Source organism: Heloderma suspectum, chromosome 4 (assembly GCF_057233095.1).
Source record: "Heloderma suspectum isolate Gila_16-S chromosome 4, 16-S_ref, whole genome shotgun sequence".
In the NCBI taxonomy this organism is placed as follows: Eukaryota; Metazoa; Chordata; class Lepidosauria; order Squamata; family Helodermatidae; genus Heloderma; species Heloderma suspectum.
The window spans coordinates 34,189,502-34,209,564 of NC_139461.1; the positions used below are offsets into that span (position 1 = coordinate 34,189,502).

Genomic DNA, 20,063 nt, shown 5'->3' on the forward strand with positions numbered 1-20,063 from the left:
AACAACCCCTGTCACCTGGCTTTGGACAACACGACACACCATGGCACCCCCCCTCCAGGGGCTGAATATCCAAAATGGTGGGCTGCAGTGATCATGCAAACCAGCCCAAAGTGACATGCATGCAATCCACTTCTGAGCAGTGAGATGTTTCAAGGGCTCCAGCACTTACTCAGACTTCAAGTTTCCTGAGAAGGAGGACACCGGAGATTTGTGCCATTTCTGTCGTACAAGGTTTATTTACGCTGAGATTAAGATGAGGTCTGCAGCATTTCCACACGCCCCCCTTATCCCCTGGGGGAAATTTTGTTTTGAAGGTGTTTTGGATGTTAACTGTGTCGTGTAAAGAGCCCACAAACTTCCAAGAGAGCGCCATCTCAATAGCAGGATAAAGGGTCTGTGTGATAAACCCCTTAGAGTACCCTGAGCTCTCCTACTGAGTGAGTGTCCTCCTGTCGATGCCCCACACACCTGCTTGAGAAGCTGAGCCAGCTGACCAGCCCTTTTGCCTTCACCTGCTTTGTACATCAATCACCACACTGAATGGAGCATCCCTCACCTTGCCTCCTTCCTTTCAGTTCATTAAACATGCGTTGTGTATGCAGGACTCAGTACAAAGTTTTAATAACCAGATCCAGCCCCAAAGAAACACATTATTATTTCTTCTTAAACGTAAATCTTCTCAAAGCATGCTTTTGTGCTGTTGAAAGCTTGCAAAATCCTGCAGAACTAAAAACAAGCTAACACACTTTCACATTAGAAGTGAGCACCAAGGGCCTGGCATACCAACTGCGCCCTTGTCTGGACAGTGATGGCCTAGCTGCAGTTATCCATGCTCTGATAACTTCTCGTCTGGATTACTGCAATGCGTTATACGTGGGGCTGCCTTTGGAAACGGTCCGGAAACTTCAGCTGGTCCAAAACAGGGCAGCAAGATTGTTAACAGGGACTGGCCAGCGAGCTCTTATTACGCCAGTACTTTTCCAGCTGCACTGGCTGCCAGTCCATTTCCAGGCCCGATTCAAAGTGCTCGTATTAACATTCAAAGCCCTTAACAGCTTGGGGCCAGGTTATCTGAAGGATCGCCTCCTCTCATATGTGCCTGCCCAGACCCTAAGATCATCCTCAGCGGCCCTTCTCCGTGAGCCCCTGCCAAAGGAAGTGAGACGGGTGGCTACTTGGAGGAGGGCCTTTTCTGCTGTGGCACCCTGGCTGTGGAATGAGATCCCTAGTGAGATTTGCCTGGTACCCACATTGTATTCTTTCCAGCTCCAGGTTATTTTCCCAGGCATTTTAGCATTTTAGCTTTCTAGACTTTTCGCTTTGCTGTTTTGAATCTGTATTTTAAATCCCTGCATTGTTGCTAGGTTTTATTCTGGTTGTATTGTTATACACCGATGCAATGAATATGAACATGAGCACGCTTCGGAAGAGAGCGCAGGACAGGAAGGCCTGGTGTGCTATGGTCCATGGGGTCACGAAGAGTCGGACACGGCTGAATGACAACAAATATTTTATATCATTTTATTGTGTGCTCTTTGGTTTTAATTTTTGTGAGCTGCTCAGAGAGCTTTGGCTATTGGGCAGTATAGAAATGAAATAAATCAATAAAATAAGGGGCTGGGGATAGATCTTCATCACAGACTAAGGGTGCATGCTATGCATGTTTAGACAGAAGAACGCTGGCTGGGGCATGCTGGGAATTGTAGGACTTCTTTCTGTCTGAACATGCATAGCATTGCACCCTGACTGTGCAAGTCTAAGACATGTCTACTCAGAAGTAAGCTCCACTGTGTTCAGTAGGGGTTACTCCCAGGTAAGGAGGACTGCAGTTTATGAGGCATTTTCTCTCTCCAGGAAATAAGGCGAACCAGTTGAAAAAGAGGATGGGGCTCCTGCACCTTTAATAGTTGTGCAAATGTTGTGCTTGCCATATGCCTGCTGAAATTCCCTTTTATACAACTATTAAAGGTGCAGGAGCCCCGTCCTCTTTTCACCTGGGCCACCCTACCAGGAAAACCACGAGGACTAGGGATAGAAAGCTTGGGATATCTAAAGTGTGAGCAGACTGCAGGCTTGTGAGATCTACTTTGTTTACTAGAACCCAGTGGGGGCTGGTGGCTAAGATTTCGGTGGGATTGTGAATCCATTCTGAGTTTCAGTTAGAACCAGCCAGTACTCTAAAGCAGCTATCCAAGGGGCTGACCCTATTTTGGGGTAGGGTTCAGCACCTACTTTAGGGTTCTGGCTGGTTCTGACTGAAACCCAGAATGGATTCACAGCCCCCTGACATCGGAGCCACCAGCCTCCACTGCTAGAACCCTAATATCTGTCAAAGGGAGCCAGGTGCAAAATGGCGACTCAGGGCAGAGTCAGTTACCTACTAGTATACCTCTTGAGAAATATACTGAGATGACTTGCATCTGCAAGGACAAATTTACATTTGATTCACTACAGATCAGAGATTCTATTTTAGAAAAGAGCAGGGGAAGCCATTTTGTGGTTGTCATCTTTTCTTTTTTTAAAGAGGGAGTCAGAAATCCTTGCTAATGGAATTCTTCCAGCAATCTAGTTGTAGATCCCAAGCTGCTTCTCTCCCTGGCTGCCTCCCAGTGCTTTAATAGATCATTTTCGACACCTTCACCAAACAACGATTCGTGAGATTCTTAGGAAGAAGCCCTGGCAATTAAACAGGTATAAACCCAATTTAAGTTTCCAGTGTCCTAAGGTTTCTGTTTTTCCTGGGCAATGTTATTGGAGAAGGAAGTTGGTCTTCATTCTCTTCAATTTCTTTACAGTAGTGTTCAAGAGGAATGCAGTGATAATCTTTCAGGTTTTGTTTTTGTTTTTAAACACACTACTGTGTTTTAAAATCCTGGCACTGCTGCTGGCTTTTCCTGTGATTCTTACTCTAGCTTTATTCTGTTTTAAACCTTCTAATGTTTTTTGTATTTATTTACTTACAACATTTGTATACCGCTCCACATCTAAAACTGATTCTGGAGTGGTGAATTGTAAGAAATAAATTGATAAAAAGATTAAAACATTTTTTTTCTTTTTAAAAACAGAATGCCAACAAAAAAGAATGCTTCCTGGAATAGAACTGTTTTCAGGAGGCATCAAAAACAACACAGTGTTGGTGTCTGCCTGATCTCCTGGGGCAGGGAGTTCCAAAGGAAGGGGGCCACCACACTGAAGGCTCTTCTCTGGGTGGACTCCAATCGGGCCGTAAGTCCATGTGGAACCACCAGGAGCATATCCTCTGATGACCCCAGTGACTGAGCAGTGGTTATGCTATTGTCTACCACTATACCACATTACCTCTGTATATTCAGTTGCTTTATATGTTACACTCAGACATGCAGATCTGGATTGGGATGCCAGGGTATATCTGGGCTGAAGCCTCGTTTCAGTTATACATTGAAATACTGTGTATAGCTGAAAGGCCTACAGCCTTGAGTAAGTTGTTCTCAGTCTCGATGATCTGGTTTAGTGAGCTTGTGAATGTACTTTACCGAATAGCAGTGCAATCTTATACAATTTAATTATTCATTCATTCATTTCAAATATTTCTTGGCTGCCTTTCAGTCAGCGTACAACAATAACACTCACATAATAAAAACAGATGTGGTCAAAACAGCAATATCATCTCAGAAGTAATCCCCCTTGAGTTCAATAGTCCCAAGTAAGTGTGTAGAGCAGAGGTGGGCAACTGAATTTGGGAGGGGGGCCAGATGACCCCCACCCAGTTCTCCATAGCCTGACTGACATCAGGCACTGTGACCCCGCCCCTGGCATCAGGGGGGCAGGGCCACACCCCCGACATCATTTGAATGTGCTGGGTGGGTGCTGTGTCATCTGGGCTGTTGTTTTGCTGTGCACTGTCTTTCCCCATTGGGGGATTCCAGAGTGCAATGAAGCCACCCTGTCTGAGTTGGAGGCTGGAGGAGCGCTCCAGCTACCAACTCAACCCAGAACACACTTCACCTGCATGGTGCCTTCCATCTTGGAGAGGACACTGTGCGAGCAAAGCCACCTAGGGATGTCGGCAAAATCCCAACAGAACCAAATGAGTCCATGAATCTGACCCGCAGATTCTGCAGCGGACTGGTTTTCCCCCTGCCTGGCTGATTCCGCTGTCTTATGAACCGTAGTTTTGTTTTTTTTTTAACTTTCTCAAATTTTGCACAAGTTTTGTCATAGAAAAATATGCAAAAAAATTTAAAAATGCCCCCAAATGTGCATTTTCCCCATAGGCTAAAGCATGAAAATGTGCATTTGGGGGGAATTTGTGCATTTTCACACACGCACATTTGCGCAAATTCAGAAACAAAAAATCCGGTGATGGGCAGACAACGGAAAGAAAGGCACCTGACACTCTGTGAAAAACAGATGGAACAGATTTTACACAATTCTTACATCCCTAAAGCCACCCCAACTGAGTAGTCAGCTAGAGGTGCTTTGACCGCCCTGGGGAAGATGCCACACAGGCGAGTCCCATGCCTGCATGCCCCACTGTTATCTCCAATCTGTGTGGAGATAACAGTGAGAATTCTCCAGTCCCTGCCCCCTGGATAAATCCATGACGGCTCCACAGGTTGGATGGGGAACCACCATGAGCTGGAGGTTCCCCTCCCATGGTGTATAGGATAACAGCTTAAAATAGCTGTACAGATAATGATTCACTATTAAAACCACTTAATTATTAGACCATACATTCTTGCAGCATATTTTGAGGAATATGCAGCTTCGCACATGGTCTAGTTAAAAGAAGACCAATGTTTTGGACTTCAGCTCCCATCAGCCCCATTCAGCATGGCCAATGATCAGGAATACTGGGAGTTGTAGTCCAAAACCTCTGAAGGACACCAGGTTGAACTAGGTGGTAAATTGAGAGACTGATTGGGTTCACACAACACATTAACCCACAGTCAGTGGTTAAGTGTGGGTTGATGTTGAACCGTGGGTGGTTATTGTACTGTGGGTTATCATGTTCTTTGAATGCAGCACGTTTTGTGCAGGGTGGCTTGTTAACCATGCAGTGTAGCTTCTTTTTCTTGAACAAGCCACATTGAGAACCCATGGCTTGTTGTTGGGTTGTTCAAGGTGGCTAACAAGTGACACTGCAAGGTTAATAAGCCACCCTGCGGAAAACGTTCTGCATTCAGACAACACGATAACCCATGGTCCAACAACAACCCATGCTCAACCACTGAGTGTGGGTTAGTGTGTTGTGTGAACCCAGCCAATGCGTTATTTAGGGCTACCCAGTCAATCTTTAGCCAAGATGGGACTTGAACCTTACTCCTAGTGTTCCCCCTGGTCCATCTTAGTTGTTGACTTGAAATCCTGGAATCTGTACAAACATTAATTTCAATGGCTGGGTGGGAGTGAAGGGGAGGGGAAGAAAACAGCAAATTCTTAATTCCCAGGCATTTGAGGATTTTGAAGTGCTCGTTCTGTGAAGAGGTTAACTCAGATGCTTCCTGACGGAGTTCTCAGCCAAATTATAGCTGACGTGTATTAGAAACTGTTTGTAACAGACGGCCTTGCGAAAAAGGCGGAGTGAAAACATTCTGTGCTATCCAAGATTAAGTGCTGCCAAGTCATGAAAGCAGAAAGTTGACGGAATGTATCTCAAAAATAAATTTCAAAAAGCATGCTACGATCAAGTGAACAGAGGGGAAGTAGGGACTGATCATACAAAGCTCATGGTTTGCTGCTGCCACCAAGTCCCTTCCTTTCCTTGTCTTCTCACATCTTCTATGGAACTACATCTGTCGCCTCAGGCAGCTTTTCCCACAGAGGGAAGTGTTATCTCCAGTTACCAAAGGACGACATGGAAATTTCCTCTCTATCCCAGTCATGATTGAGGCTGGGACTTCACAATCTGGTAATTGCTTCTCTTAACATCTGCTGTGGAAGCTTCTACACATAATGTCACAATCCACTTCGATAAGCAGGTTTTTTGCTAAGGAATCCTGACAAGTTGCTGGATCTTGCAGCATGGTTGCTAAGTCTGCAGTCTGGGCATGGGTCATGTCTTCAAGAATCTTCCAAATGTCAGTGTCTGAGCCAGCCAACTGCTCTTCATGATTTATGAGGCCACCACTTCTGACATGAAGGACAAATTGTGGTGAGGCTACAAGAGGTAGGCAGAAAAATTACAAGCTCTTACATGGAGATCTTGGCAAGTGTGCTAAGCTTGCATTTGCAGTAAGAAAGATTTCCTTTTGTGCCCAGGTTCTTTGTGAAGCTACAGGAAGAACGGTCTGTAGCTTCACTATATCTCAGCTCCGGTGTCTTTCCCCCACCCCTGCCCCCACCCCCACCCCCTACAATATAGGGTTAATAATATCAGCCTTTATTGCATAGCTGTTGTGAGGATTGCCGAAATAATGCATGTCAGTCACTTTGAACACTCAAAAGGTGAGACGTAAATGCTAGGCATTATATAAACCATGTATTGTAATGTATCAGTTTGCTATTGTGCTCTTCTGTCCAACTTTTGACTAATTTTTTTGAATGGCAGGTAGGAATGGAATTAAATAAGATCATACTGTGTAAGATTCCAAAGTTCTCACTTATTCTGAGAAGCATTTGTATCTGCATGCATCTGTGGGTATATGTTCAGTCAAAATTTTGTGGAAGGCATGTGAGATTCACCATATGTATATGTATATATATAAATAAAGGGTGCAATCCTGTGGCTGCTAGTCAGCAGCTAGATGGCCATAGGATACATCTGTTCCCTGAGAACTGACCTTCCCCCGCTCCCGCGCTGTCTTGTAGGCAGCGTGGAACGGCCCTGTGCGCGCGCTCAGAAGAGGGGGCATTCCAGGGCGTGGAAGTCAGAAATGCCAGTACGACACATCCAACATGTCGTCCGGCCATCGCTTCCCCTGCTCCACCTTCCCATGGCTAGACAGCCAAAATCAGCTGTCTAGCCACAATTGCAGGGCAGCTGAAGCATGGAGGGGATGATCCCCTCCACACTTCTCCTACCCTGCATTGGATAGGTGGTCGCCTCCGAGTTTGGAGGCAGCTGCCTATCCCGGTAGGATTGCTCCTTAAAATACTTCTGTACCACTTAACATATTAAAATCCCTAAGTGGGATTTTGACTGTAGAAGTCTAAACATGCTCTGAAGATGTTGCAGTGTTCTGTTTTTCAGTAGATGAAGAGGAAGATGATGATGCAGAGTACTTTATGGTGTTTATTTATTCTCATAGCAACTCGTTGAGGAAGGTCAATATAAAGACAATTCCCATTTTGCAGAGGGGTAAATTGAGACTGAGGCTGCAATCCTATGAATGTTTCTGTGGCTACTTAGAATCATGTAGTTGGAACAAGTGGAGGCTGGTGGCTCCGATGTCAGTGGGGCAGTGAATTCGCTCTGGATTTCAGTTAGAACCAGTCAGCACTCTAAAGGAGCTATCGAAGGTACAAAGCACCTTTAGAGTTCTGACTGGAACCCAGAGAGGATTCACCGCCCCACTGACATCAGAGCCACCAGCCTCCACTGGTTGGAATGGACCACAGAGGTAATCTAGTCCAACCCCCTGCCAGTGCATGAAATCTACTGCTACAGCATCCCTGATAGGTGGCCATCCTGCCTCTGCTAAAAACTCACTATTTACAGGGAGTCCATTACCTTCTGAAGCAGTCCGTTCCATTGTCAAACGGCTTGTGCCACCAAGCTCTTCCTAATGTTCAGATCAAATCCCCCTTCTTATCATTTGATTGGGGGATCAATGTTGGACCAAGTTGGTTCAGGTCCTACCCTCTGGTGCAACAGAAAACAAATTTGCTCCATTGACTAACTAGTGTTTTAACTTCTAGGAAAGGATGCATAGAGCCATTCTGTGTGAGAGAGTGACTTTTGCAAGACCAAATAGTACTTTTCTGGATAAACAAAGACTCAAACCCAAGTTTATATGATCCCAAATCCAGGTTTAATAGCTTCAGTGTTATTAAGCTGTAGCCAGAGCCCCAAATTTCTGATGAGGCCCATACAAAGAGTTCATGGTAGCCTGATGGGATTTTGGACTTTTTTCTTTTGAACAGCTGATCCCAATGCTATACCACACAACATTGGTCATACAAAATAAGTGCTGTTGTATGACAAAGTGAACTAGCTTCACTCTCCTTTGGATATTGGCCTCCATATGTACATGCTTGTGAGTGAATGTTAAAATAACTTTGGTGCTAGAGATGAAAATGAGATGCTACTGCTACTTGAGCATGGTGTAGTAGTTAAGAATGTCGAACTAGGAATGGGGAGTCCAGAGTTCAAATTCCCACTCAGCCATGAAGCTTACTGGATAACTTTGGGCCAGTCAGTATGTCTCCATTTGATCTACCTTACAGGGTTGTCATGAGGATAAAAGGGGGAGGGAGAGCCATGCGAGTTGTTTTAAGCTCTTTGGAAAGAAGAGATATAATAGTAATAGTTGGGATATAACAGTAATAAGCAGCATTCAAGGTTTACCATTTCCTAAGGTGGCTTCTTGTGCTTCCCCCCTCCCAAAGTGGAAATGTGTCACCCAAAAAGAAGACAGAAGAGGCAAAGATTTGCATAAAATGTGCACGAGCTAATTGGCTTAGTGGTTAAGACGCTGAACTGCAGACTGGAAGGTTGGCAGGACAGCAGTTCGAGACCCGAGTGCAGCGTGACAGAGTGAGCTCCCGTCTTCAGTCCCAGCTTCTGCCAACCTAGCAGTTCGAAAGCAAGAAATTGCAAGTAGATAAACAGGTACCGCCTCGGCGGGAAAGGTAACAGCGTTCCGTGCACCTTGGTGTTCAGTCATGCCGGCCACATGACCACAGAAGCGTCTTCGGACAGCGCTGGCTCTTCAGCTTAGAAACGGGGATGAGCACTGCACCCTAGAGTCAGACACGACTGGTTGGAGACACCTTTACCTTTATATATATATATATATATATACACACACACACACACACACACACACATTTAGAAATAAGTACGTAGTGGGGAAATAATGTAGTGGGGAAGATGTCAAGATGCCTGCTTTCCTTTTTTATGGTTCTTTATCTCTAAACCGGACTACACAGCCCTTCAAATAGAGGACTGTTCTCTAACAGCTCTCCAAATAGAGGACTGTTCTCTTTAAAGTAGGACACGTGCCCCCCCTTTCCTCCAAATGTCACTTTTATGTACGGAGATGTAACCTCTGCACGACGTCAAGAAATGACTTTGCCTTTGGTGATGGACGGCTCAGTTTCATGTGCAGCTGCTATTTTGGGTGATGGCGAAAATTTTGATCCTGCGAGATCCTGCAAGTTCAAATGTCCATCTGATACTTGCATGGATGGAAAAAATGTCCCCTGGCTGAAGGAGACGGGGATCACAACTGTACAGATGTATGTTTTCCATGCGGCTGTTTGGGGGAGAGGTTTTATACACCGGTGTTAGGTATACCGTTCGTTAAAAATAACAGGGTGACGATAGGAAAGAGGATTGCATACAACAGATCTTTTCATTGTCTGCAGCTGAATTCAAAAGCCTGGCTTAGTTATTGGTATGTCTAAAGGTCATTAATGATAGGCGCCAAGAGGAGGAGTGGTTGTCCGTGCCAAGTTTACTATGTTCCCATGATAATCAGCCTGGTGTGCAAGAAAGCTGGAGAGCTTCAGCAATTTTGGTTTAAAATGGAAGAGAGTGTGGCCTAGAGGAGCTTTCAGGGCTAGCTCCAGGTTTGAGGGGGGCTGGGGAGAGTGCCCACAGCTGAACTCATCCTCTGTTGGTCAGCCCTAGCACACTTACCTGGAAGCAGTAGCAGGTAGCCGTGATCCAAACTGTCCCGGGGGCCGGCATTTAAATTTCCTATGATGTCCCAAACGGCTGCTGTGTTGAGGAGTCTGTAGGGAATTACAGTGGCAGCTGGGGGTTGTAGGACTTTTCTCTGTCTAAACATGTATAGGATTGTACCCTACTGCTTTTCCATCCATGGTTATTCACAAGTGAGTTCCCCTGTGTTCAGTAGGGCAGCTGCATAGAGTTGCAGCCTTAGGTACAAATCAGGAAGCTCCTTTATTTGAATCTCTCCCCTGCTGTGAACCTACTAAGTGGCCTAAGGCAGGTCCTTTCCCCTCAACTCTCCCCCCCCACACACACACACACCGCTTCTCCAATATGGGGATAAGAGTACTGACTTATAGTATGGTGTTTTACAAGGATTACATTAAGCTAACACTGAAGCACCATGATTTCCCGAAAGGTGCTATATTATTTATTATTTGGGGGTGGGGGATGTATACCTTCAAGATCAGGGGTGTTAAGCCTCATACCCATGGGCCTCACTTGGGTCCCCCAGAAGGCTATGCCCCCTTCCTCTGGCCTCATCCCGTTCCTCCAACTGCCAATACTTCATTTCATTTCATTTATCGTATTTCTATACTGCCCCAAAGCCGTATAGAAATATAGCTTTGTGACCTCTGTGAACTCTGGGTGGTTGACAAAAATTAAAAACACACACATTAAAATACATTATATGAAGTATAAAACCATTCATATAAGGACATAGAACAAATAGCACACACAACAACAACTAAAACGGTTTAAAACAATCAGCCAGAGGCAATCAGAGAGACTCATTATATGCTGCCAAAAGCCTGAGAGAAGAGGGCAGTGTTAAACTGGCGCCGAAAAGATGACAATGTTGGCACCAGGTGGGCCTCGTCGGGGAGATTGTTACTCCATAAATGGGGGGCCACCACCAAGAAGGCCTTCTCCCTTGTTGCCACTTTGTGGTTTTCCAGGTTTTGCACATGTCTCTCTTCCCTCCGCCCCAATTCTAAAAAGTTGAATATTTCCCAAGTTTTAGTTAGTGGCAGTAAGAGCTTTAAACTCAAATATGCTGGTGTTTTTGATATTTGTGGAATGTTAGGCTCGCCTTGTTTCCATTCAGCCCCACCCACCACTGGAATGCAGCCTCTGAGAGCTTCTCCAAAATTAACTTCAGAGCTGAAACTTCACAGAGATATCAGGGAGCATCACTGATTCCTTGGCAAGTCTAATTGCCTATCTAAATAAGCTCTTTGCAAGGCAGGGGAAAACCATCAAGCTGGGGGCAAGTATGATGATTATTCAGGGCCCTCTGTGTATGTGCAAAAGTACTTTCATGTGTGACATGGCTTGCTTTCTATCCATTCCTTTGCAAAGGAATGGGCTTTAAGAGATTGACGTCTTCTCCGTTTGCTTTGACCAGATTGCCAGCGAACACACATCTCAGTTCTTCCTGTGAAAGGGAGACCTAGAAAATGTGCTGTGGGTCATGAAGACCTTCCTGCTGCTAATGAAATATTATGCCTTGTAATGCGTTAGCTTTTTGGTGACACCTGCTCCATTCACTTTGGCCATGCTGTCAGCAAACTGGTCTTAGCCAACGGCTCTCACGAGTCATTTCCAAAGTTCACATTTTCTCTACACTTGGTTGCATTCATTATACTGAGTACATAAAGTACAAAGCTTGTACTTTAAAACACACACACACACACACACACCCCTCTTGTCAGCTTTTCAGAGGAACAGAGAAATCAGTGTAAATTCCAGCCTTTGGGTATTTTTCCAACATACTTCTGGGAGTGACTTGCCTTTTGAAAAGATTCAGTAAAGATGAGTTGGAGAGGATGCTGACTCACTTCATTTAGGTAAAGGAGTTGTTGTTTTCCAACAAAAGAAAAATATTGTATTGGGCTCCTGTGGACTACAGAGAGGAATTCTGTACAAAATAATTTGCAAAATAATTTCCTGACTAGCTTTAGGGAGTGGGGTAAAGTGACACAATATAGCGTAAAGGTGCATACAGCTGCAATTCATTTTAGCAGTGAGCTTCACATGGGAGGACACTCAGTAAACTTTGGGAATATATGTCATCTTCTATCCCAGAGCAGTCTTGGGGAAAACAATTCTGGCTTTCAGTAGAAGCTAGATTTGCACTGATTGGCTGCCTCTTGTGTCAGTCATGAAGTCACATTTTTGCCTGCCACTCACCTCCGCCCCCCATCAAAGTGGGGCTGTACATCTCGCTGACTGGCTGGCCCTTCGTATGTAAATTCCAAAAACGGGCTGTTCATTATGTGATCTGGCTGACTCGTGTGTCAGTCATGAAATAGGCTGCCTACCTTTTCAGAGTGCATGTGAAAGTGTGAAAAAGGTTTTTTTTTTCCTTTTTAAAAGAAACCTAGAACAAATATTTGAGCAAATAAATATGCAAGGAAGTTGGTAATGAAAACAAAAGAACAAGTCCACCTGGAGCACAGAGGGAGGGGCCATTAGGAAGAGGGAAAAGTGGTGGTGGGGAAACAGACCTCACTCCATCTGGGCACACATCCTGAGGCTTCAATCCTATGGACACTTCCTGGAGATGAAGTTCCACTGCTATAAAAAGGACTTCATTCTAAGGGGAAAACTAAAATAGGATTGTGGTATAAGAAATGAAATGTGTATATGTCACTTTGATTTCCCTGGAATTAATTTTTTTGTGTATTGTGGATGAGCCCTTTTTGTATTGTATCATTTTTAGATTATATTTTTATGGTAATTATTATTATTATTATTATTATTGTATTATTGTGCTGATTATGGTTTATATTGGTGTTGTTGAGTTTCTGTTATTAATTATATTCTGTATTTGTGTGTGTAAGGGTGCAATCCTACTGAGATAGGTGGTCACCTCCGTCTTCCTCTGAAGGTCGGGTATCTAAGCGCGGCTTCGCAGAGGGGGTGGGAACAGGGCTGGAGACCACATAGGAAGTTGTCTAAAACAGCTTCTGCTGTCTCCTCCCTGCCCCCAGGAATGCCCTCTTTTCACCTGTCCGTGCTTTGTGTTACGAGCACAGACAGGCACGGAGGGGCAGCTGCTGTGGCTCTCTGCCCCAGCTATGAGGGGAGGGGGAGGGTAGCATGGCTTCCTGGCTATGAACCCGGAGCTGGGAAACTGAAAAATCGTATATAGGATTGCCGTCTCTGTCACTTTGAGGCTGCTTTTTGTAGTGGGAAGCAACACATACGTTTAGATGATGATGATGATGAAGATAATAGGCAAACCTGGCTACATGTGAGAGTTGGTTTGCAACTGACTCTGATGTATGTTCATGTGATGGGGCTTACAGGAGTAAGCCTCAATTTTACATAGAATCATAGAATAGTAGGTTTGGAAGGGGCCTACAGGACCGTCAAGTCCAACCCCCTGCTCAGTGCAGGAATCCAGGTCAGAGCATCCCTGACAGATGGCTGTCCACCCTCGTCTTGAGGGCCTCCAGTGTGGGAGAGCCCACCACCTCCCCAGGTCATTGGTTCCATTGCCCTGTTGCTCTAACAGTCAGGACGTTTTTCCTGATGTTCAGCCGGAATCGGGCTTCCTATCACTTGAACATGTGCACGCACAGTAACTGTGTTCAGGAGTAACGACCCACAATGGATTTTCCTTCCAAGTATAAGTTCTGGCAAGATTCACAGGCTCCCTCCTCCCTTCCACCCTCCTTTGCACATGAGGGTAAGAAATTAGAAGTTTCCGCTTCTAATTGGTTTCAAACCATTGTTTGCCATTTCATCTAGATGCAGCAAACAACGATTTGCACAAAATGGAGTTTGCAGCCAAAGCAGTATCAAGTATGCATTATTTGAAGGGTTAGGCAACCTTTTGGGGCCCATAGGCACATTTGGCAATTTGAGAAAATGTCTTGGGCACCACCACAAAATGGCTGCCATTGGAGGCATGGCTAATCACAAAGGACAGGTAACATGCCTAAACCATGGAATACAAGGCAGAGGTGCAGATCTGAGCCCCAATCTGAGCTCCTTTAAACCTGCACTTTTTAGTGCCAGCAGAATCCTCTTTTTCTCCCGCACTCCTCCGCCAGCCAATTCAATCCCCCCTATTTCTTTTTCTCTCTCGCTCTCACAGGAGTCCCTTTTCCTTTTCCTTTTTTCTTTCTCTTTTGGGTGGCTGGGCACACTGCAGAGGAAAACATGGGCCTGCAGCTGCCCACCATCTCCATTTCCTAAGAATGCCTCTGAGCTCCACGTGTGGCCCAGAGGCATTCATGGGGGATGAAGATGGCAGCAGCTGCAGGCCCTCACTTGGCTTGGAAGTGATTCCAGCTGCTGGTAAGAACATTTGTTAATTTAAAAGAAATAATAAGTGGGAGGAGCAGGGCACCCCGATGGGTGCCAAGAAAGGTGTCCGGGGGCACACTGGTGCCTGCAAGCACCACATCACCTACCCCTGTATTAGGAGAATCATTCCCTATATTAGAGAAGTATAATATCCTTTTCATTCCTTTTCATTCATGCCATGCCTATCCACATGTGGAAATCCACTGTGTTTAATTGGAGGGGGGACACCCCCCAAAAAAAGTGTCAGGGGTGGAACAACCCCCTGCCTCTCCCCAAAAGAACTTGAAAAACTGGTGGAGTCTAAGGGCTGAGCAAGCTCACCTCCCTCAGGCTGCCAGAGAAGATCCTGTGCAGCAGAGAGCACGGCATGCAGGAGTGAGCTCCTTGCTGTCTGGGACTACGAGCTTGAGAGACTGGGTTCATACAACACAACAAGCCAGAGTACAGGTTGAATGTGGGTTGTTATTGAATTGTGGGTTGCTGTTGAATCGTGGGTTGTTGTGTTGGATGAACCCAGACATGCTGATAAACCATGATTTGTTAACCATGAACAACCCACAGAGAGAACACATGGTTTCTTGTTGGGTTGTGAACTATGGGCTGTTCATGCTTAACAAACCATGGTTTGTCAGCATGGCTGGGTTCACACAGCACAGCAACCCACGATTCAGCAACAACCCACAGTTCAATGGCAACCCATACTCAACCCATGTTGTCATGTTGTGTGAACCAGGTCAGACACTAGCTTACTTCTAGCCTGGGGACTAAAAGGGTGCAAAAACATGGCACAGATACATCCTTCATGACGACTCTTCTTCCTTCGCAAGATCCTTTCGGTGACAGGGGGCACTGCCCCTTTGCCACTGAAAAAGGACTGAAGGGTGGTGGGAGGAATGGCATAGGGTGTGCTCCTCACTGAGGAGTGCTCCAAAATGTGCTCCTCACTGAGCCAAAACTCTACCGGAAAAGATCCTGTTGCAGATTAGGAGGGAGACTTACCCCACTGCATGTTATTCAAGGATAATTACTGGGGGGTCGGGGGGAAGCTTTGTTTCTTGCCACTCTTGTAACTCAGTTACAGGGCAGAGTTTTTGTGCTGGTGAACTAGAGACCATTACTATGATAAGGAAAGGGAGGTGATCAATCAGCTGTTTCAATATGTCTGCTTTGATTTTTAAATTTTAAGCATGCAGGAGGAGATTAAGGTATTCGTCATGGCTTTTTACAGCCCCTAGACCTCAAAATAACCACTTCCCACCCCCTAATAGTGCCCCCCCATTTTAAATGCAGCACATGAAAGCACAGAATGAAAGCACAGAAATGCCCCGCTGAATATGAAATTCACCTTATCTAGTATTCCAGAGACTGCATGCTTCATTGGAAACCAGTAGCTGTACAGTGCAATGCCAAAAAATATTGATTCGCTGCCACCTGTATTTAAGCCAACAAATAACCTTCCTTGTGGCTTTTTTTTTTTTTTTTTTTGGTCTCCTGTTTTCAGATGACACGGGTTGCCCCAGTAGCCAGTCAGTATCTCCAGTTAAGACTCCTCCTGATACTGGAAACAGTCCAGTCGGCTTTTGTACAGGGAGTGATGGAGGAGATTACACAAGAAAGAAATTTAATTCAGGAACAATGGGGGACGGAACTCAACAGTCAGCTCGATATAAGAAGGAAACAAAGACGAGCCTCATAAAACCAGGTAAGATCACTTTGGATCTCTGCAATTTTAGATGCTGCCTTTGGTTTTGCTTTCTGCTTTATAAACATTTCCAAATTGCATACAACTCCCATTTACAGTAAATCAGATACAGAGTCTGCATTTACAGATATATGGGATTTGCTAGACCTTTGTATTCTCAGATGCCGCCTTTGTTTTGAGTGGCGCAACGCGTTTTTTAAAAACTGCTTGCAAAAAACGTAAAAAGCCAAGCATAGGCAATAGATGAACCACAGAAAAACAAACAGAAATTCATTACCATAGGGGTGACTTTTTTTGAATCATTTTGAGGCCTAGATGTAATATCTAGAAGATCAGGAAGTATTTGAACACTTTATATGAAATGCACATTCTTTTTCAAGCCTGCTAGGAACAGCATTTTATTTTTTGTAATTGTCACATCATGTGGGGATGATTTGCTGCTGGGATACATTTCTCTCTGTCTTGAACTGCATGGTGTTAGCCCACAAATCCATTTGGTGTGTTTGTGTCCCTGCTCGCCACCCCACCACGGTTCTACTCTAAGTATGACTAAGTCTAAATCCAGCCTAGAATGTTTTATTGAGACATGGTTGGATGGTACAGTTGAAGGCTGATTGCACTGGTGTAGCTAGGTAATTTTAGACCCTGGACTTAATGGTCTTATAGGGAGGGGGTGGTTTATATGGCCATGTGGATTACTTCAGCTGTGATTTACACAACTAACATTTCTCTTTTCCTCCCCTTCCCCACTGCCATTTCATGCTTTCCAGCTGCTTCTACATTCCTGATATGTTACAGAGGAGGAATGAGGGGGCGGGGGAACAACCTGTTTGCCACCCCTGATTTTAATACATATATATGTATTTATACACACGCGCGCGCACACACACACACACACAGAGCATGTGCAGTTTCGCATTTTCAGCTCACTTAAATCATAGCACTGTCATGACTACAGGAAGAGAAAGGATGCTGTGGTAACCAGCATCAACCCCAGTGGGCCCTGGCATGCCCATGTCAGCCCAGTGCTGGCGCCAGACCTGTTTGCTGCTGTCCTATGAGCTGCTCTTCCTTGGGTGGTCACTTCCCCCCCACACCCCTGCTTCATGCTAGCTGCACCACCGGTTGGTTGATTCAGCTCTGTTTGGACAGTATCTCCAGACTGAAAACTGGATTCTCAGTGTGCAAGATGACCACATCCCGAAGATTGGTACGCCACTTTCCTAGCTGAGAGCTGCTGACTGGCAGCATGCCACCTTCCAATTTAAGAGCCATGGGCATGACTTTGCAGGAAGAGCTTGTGATCTGTAGGATGTCATGTGGGACCTTAGGCTTCACAGTGATTTGGAAGCATAACATTCTCTTCTTGGGGGAAACATGCTTGGCAAAGAGTTTTAGAAAATGACATTTAACATATTGTGCTTGGGTCACTGCTCTTTGTTCCCAGTTTGCTGCAAAGATCAGCAAACTGTGGGGGGAAAAGATAATGTGTTTGCTGTTCAGACACAGATACAGAATGTGCTAAATTGAATAGTGGCTTTGTCATGGGAATGGTTGAATGGTGTTTAGATCATAGCTTTGCACGGACCTATTGTCAGTGCAAAAATGCTGCACAGTCCATTCTTACTGGAGGTGAGATTTTAAAGATAAGGTTATCCTGTTTTACTCAGCTACATTAAATTTGGGATGTCTGTCGCTGGGAAATCCGGTTCTTTTTTGGCTCAACAGAGTTCCGTGGTGTGTACAACTCGCTTTGTGTCTGCAAGCAGAGCTCTGGGATATTCCCCGAACTCTGGGAACATTTTTGTGCATTGTTTTGTTTTGTTTTTGTGGGGGGAAAGTTCTGTAATTTGCACAAATTTCTGAACAATTTGCTCAAATTATGGCCAAAGTAACACAAATTACAGCAGAATTTGTGCAAATTACACAAATTTAGAAATTCAGCTGTAATTTGCACAAATTGGTCTGAAATTGCAGAACCCTCCACACACAAAAATTCCCAGAAATTCCCAGAAAATCCACAAACTGGTCCAACTCACTGCAGTTCGAGTCAGGTGCTGCAGCAGAAACCAAAACAAAGTCTAGGGTGCTGAGCCTAGAAAAACCCATCGAACACCACCCCGAAAAAAGATTTCTCTGACATCCCTACATTAAATATGTTGCATGCAGTTGATCCTCACCACTTTGTTTACCTTAGTGTAACTGTGTCGGAGGCTGATCCAGATCAGGACCACTGTGCACAGGTAGGGGAGATTTAAACCTTCCCACCCAGCCACCTTATCCCCCAAATTTGCCACCCCTACAGGGACTCAAAAAAGATGGTGGTGGGGGGACTCCATTTCTGCCAATGGAGTTTTCTTCTTTTTTTAGTCCCTGCAGTCAGGATGGGGGAACTTTGGAGGAAAAAAGGGGCTGAGTGGGAAGGTTGAACCCCCACCCCCACCCCCTAGTGCACGGTGGTCCTGGATTGGGTCACCATGTGCTTACACTAAGGTAAACAAAAGGTTGAGGATCTGCTGCATATTAATGTAGTGTGTAGTTTAGCGCACTGACATGTTGATATCGAGAAAGTTATACTCTCATGGATGTTTTTTTTTTCTCCCTATCTGATCCCAATAGAAAAAATGCTGGCCCTCTTTTCATTCCCATTGATGGGCTTACCAGTTGCATCTGCTGCCGCTTATTTGACAGTAGATCTCTTGCTGTCTTCGGCAGAGTGAAAGCTTTGGAGGAGGTGTACATATGATCAAACACTTATCACTCATGCTTGCTGTCACTGGCTCCAGCTCAGCTGACCTCACCCTGCAAGCAGTTCTGTTTGTTGGGGTCAAAACACACATTTACGATGTATTTGAGGGAGGAAGCAGAATGCCCGAGACAACGTTTATGAGACTGTTGGATAGTTATCGACCTGAAGTGTTTATGAGGGACTTGGCTCTACGGAATGACAGAGATAAAGCAGAGAAAGTGGTATCTCTTCTTGGGCTCACTTCTGTTCCATGTCCAGTACAAACTCCTTATTTTAAAAGTATACGTCCCCTTGTCCATCCTATGTTTCTCCCTTCCCCTCCTCACTACCTGCAAAGTTTGCTTCTCCAGCTGTGCCACCAAACATTTCTTCTCTGAAAGACCCTTCTGTCATGGGCTGACCGTTCCATCTTGTTGCCTCTCATGCCTGCCTGCATGTCCTGCCAGACCATCTGCAAAACCAATGCAATTAATGCCATGCCCTCGCTCTCCTTCTTCAAGTCCCTCTTCAGCATCAGCTTCTCCTGTGAACCCTTTCCAAGCTGAAACAAAGGGCCAAAGCACATCATGTTTTAAAGACTTGGCTAGCGGCAATATCTTCTTTTTTTTTTACTCTAGAGTAAGTGCAAGGGTCCTGATCTGGATTGTGACCCTAGCATGGAGGCTGGGGGGGGGGCTTTAATCTTTTCCCCCTGCTTTCCAGAGTGCCACCCCTGTGCCTGCAATTTATATTGCCCAATATGGCTTTAATATGTAAATTTAAATTTTATTAAATTTAATATAATTTATATAATTTATATTGTGAAATATGGCAATATTTCATAATATAAATTACCAAATTTATTGTAATTACCAAATTAAAGGTGTGTGGAGGGGGTAATCTGGATCAGAACCAATGTGTGTAGTGGTATGCTAAAAGGCCCCTACCCCCACACTAGATTGCAACCACTGTACTTACTCTAGAGTGAAAAAAGAAAGATGTAGCTGCTAGCTATGTCTTTGAAATAACATTTGTTTGGGGTCAGCACCTAAATACTTGTTGATTTAATTTGCTGAAATTCTTTTAACATTATTATTGTGTCTCCTATTTCTCAGCTATTCTTGCCTTTCCTACATCTCCATTTTTTGTTTGTTACTCTTTCCCCCTTCCTTTCCATTCCTTCACTCTATTGTCCTCCCTGACCCTGTCATAATTTGGATTGTAATCTCTTTGAGGGAGGGTGTGTCATGGGCATTCATGGTGCTGTTATTATTAACGACAAGAACATGACATTTCAAGTCTTTAAAGTATCTCTTTCTGCCTTTGGGGTTCTGCCTTCAGGAGGTCTTTGCAATGCTCGACAGCTTGTCTTCTCTTTCTTCAACGGAAGTTGGGCACTTAAAAAAAAAAAAAGCCACATGGCAGTGCTTGAAAGGATAAGTGTGATTTGCTTGATAGAAGCCCTACCAAATGACAGCGGGCCTTCAATCAGT

The 20,063-nt window shown here is 44.8% G+C and overlaps 1 protein-coding gene across 5 annotated transcripts in view; it reads left to right on the forward strand.

Moving 5' to 3' along the window:
* SYBU (syntabulin) overlaps positions 1–20,063 on the forward strand; it is a 59,100-nt gene that overhangs the window by 14,028 nt on the left and 25,009 nt on the right. For 2 of the 5 annotated variants that reach the window (XM_084847987.1, XM_084847988.1), the window contains exon 3: positions 15,642–15,842. In XM_084847987.1, the coding sequence (XP_084704113.1) occupies positions 15,642–15,842 (201 nt within the window). Of the gene's footprint in view, positions 1–5,631; positions 6,149–15,641; positions 15,843–20,063 lie in introns of those variants that run through there. The other 3 variants (XM_084847990.1, XM_084847989.1, XM_084847991.1) reach the window with 3 other exon arrangements.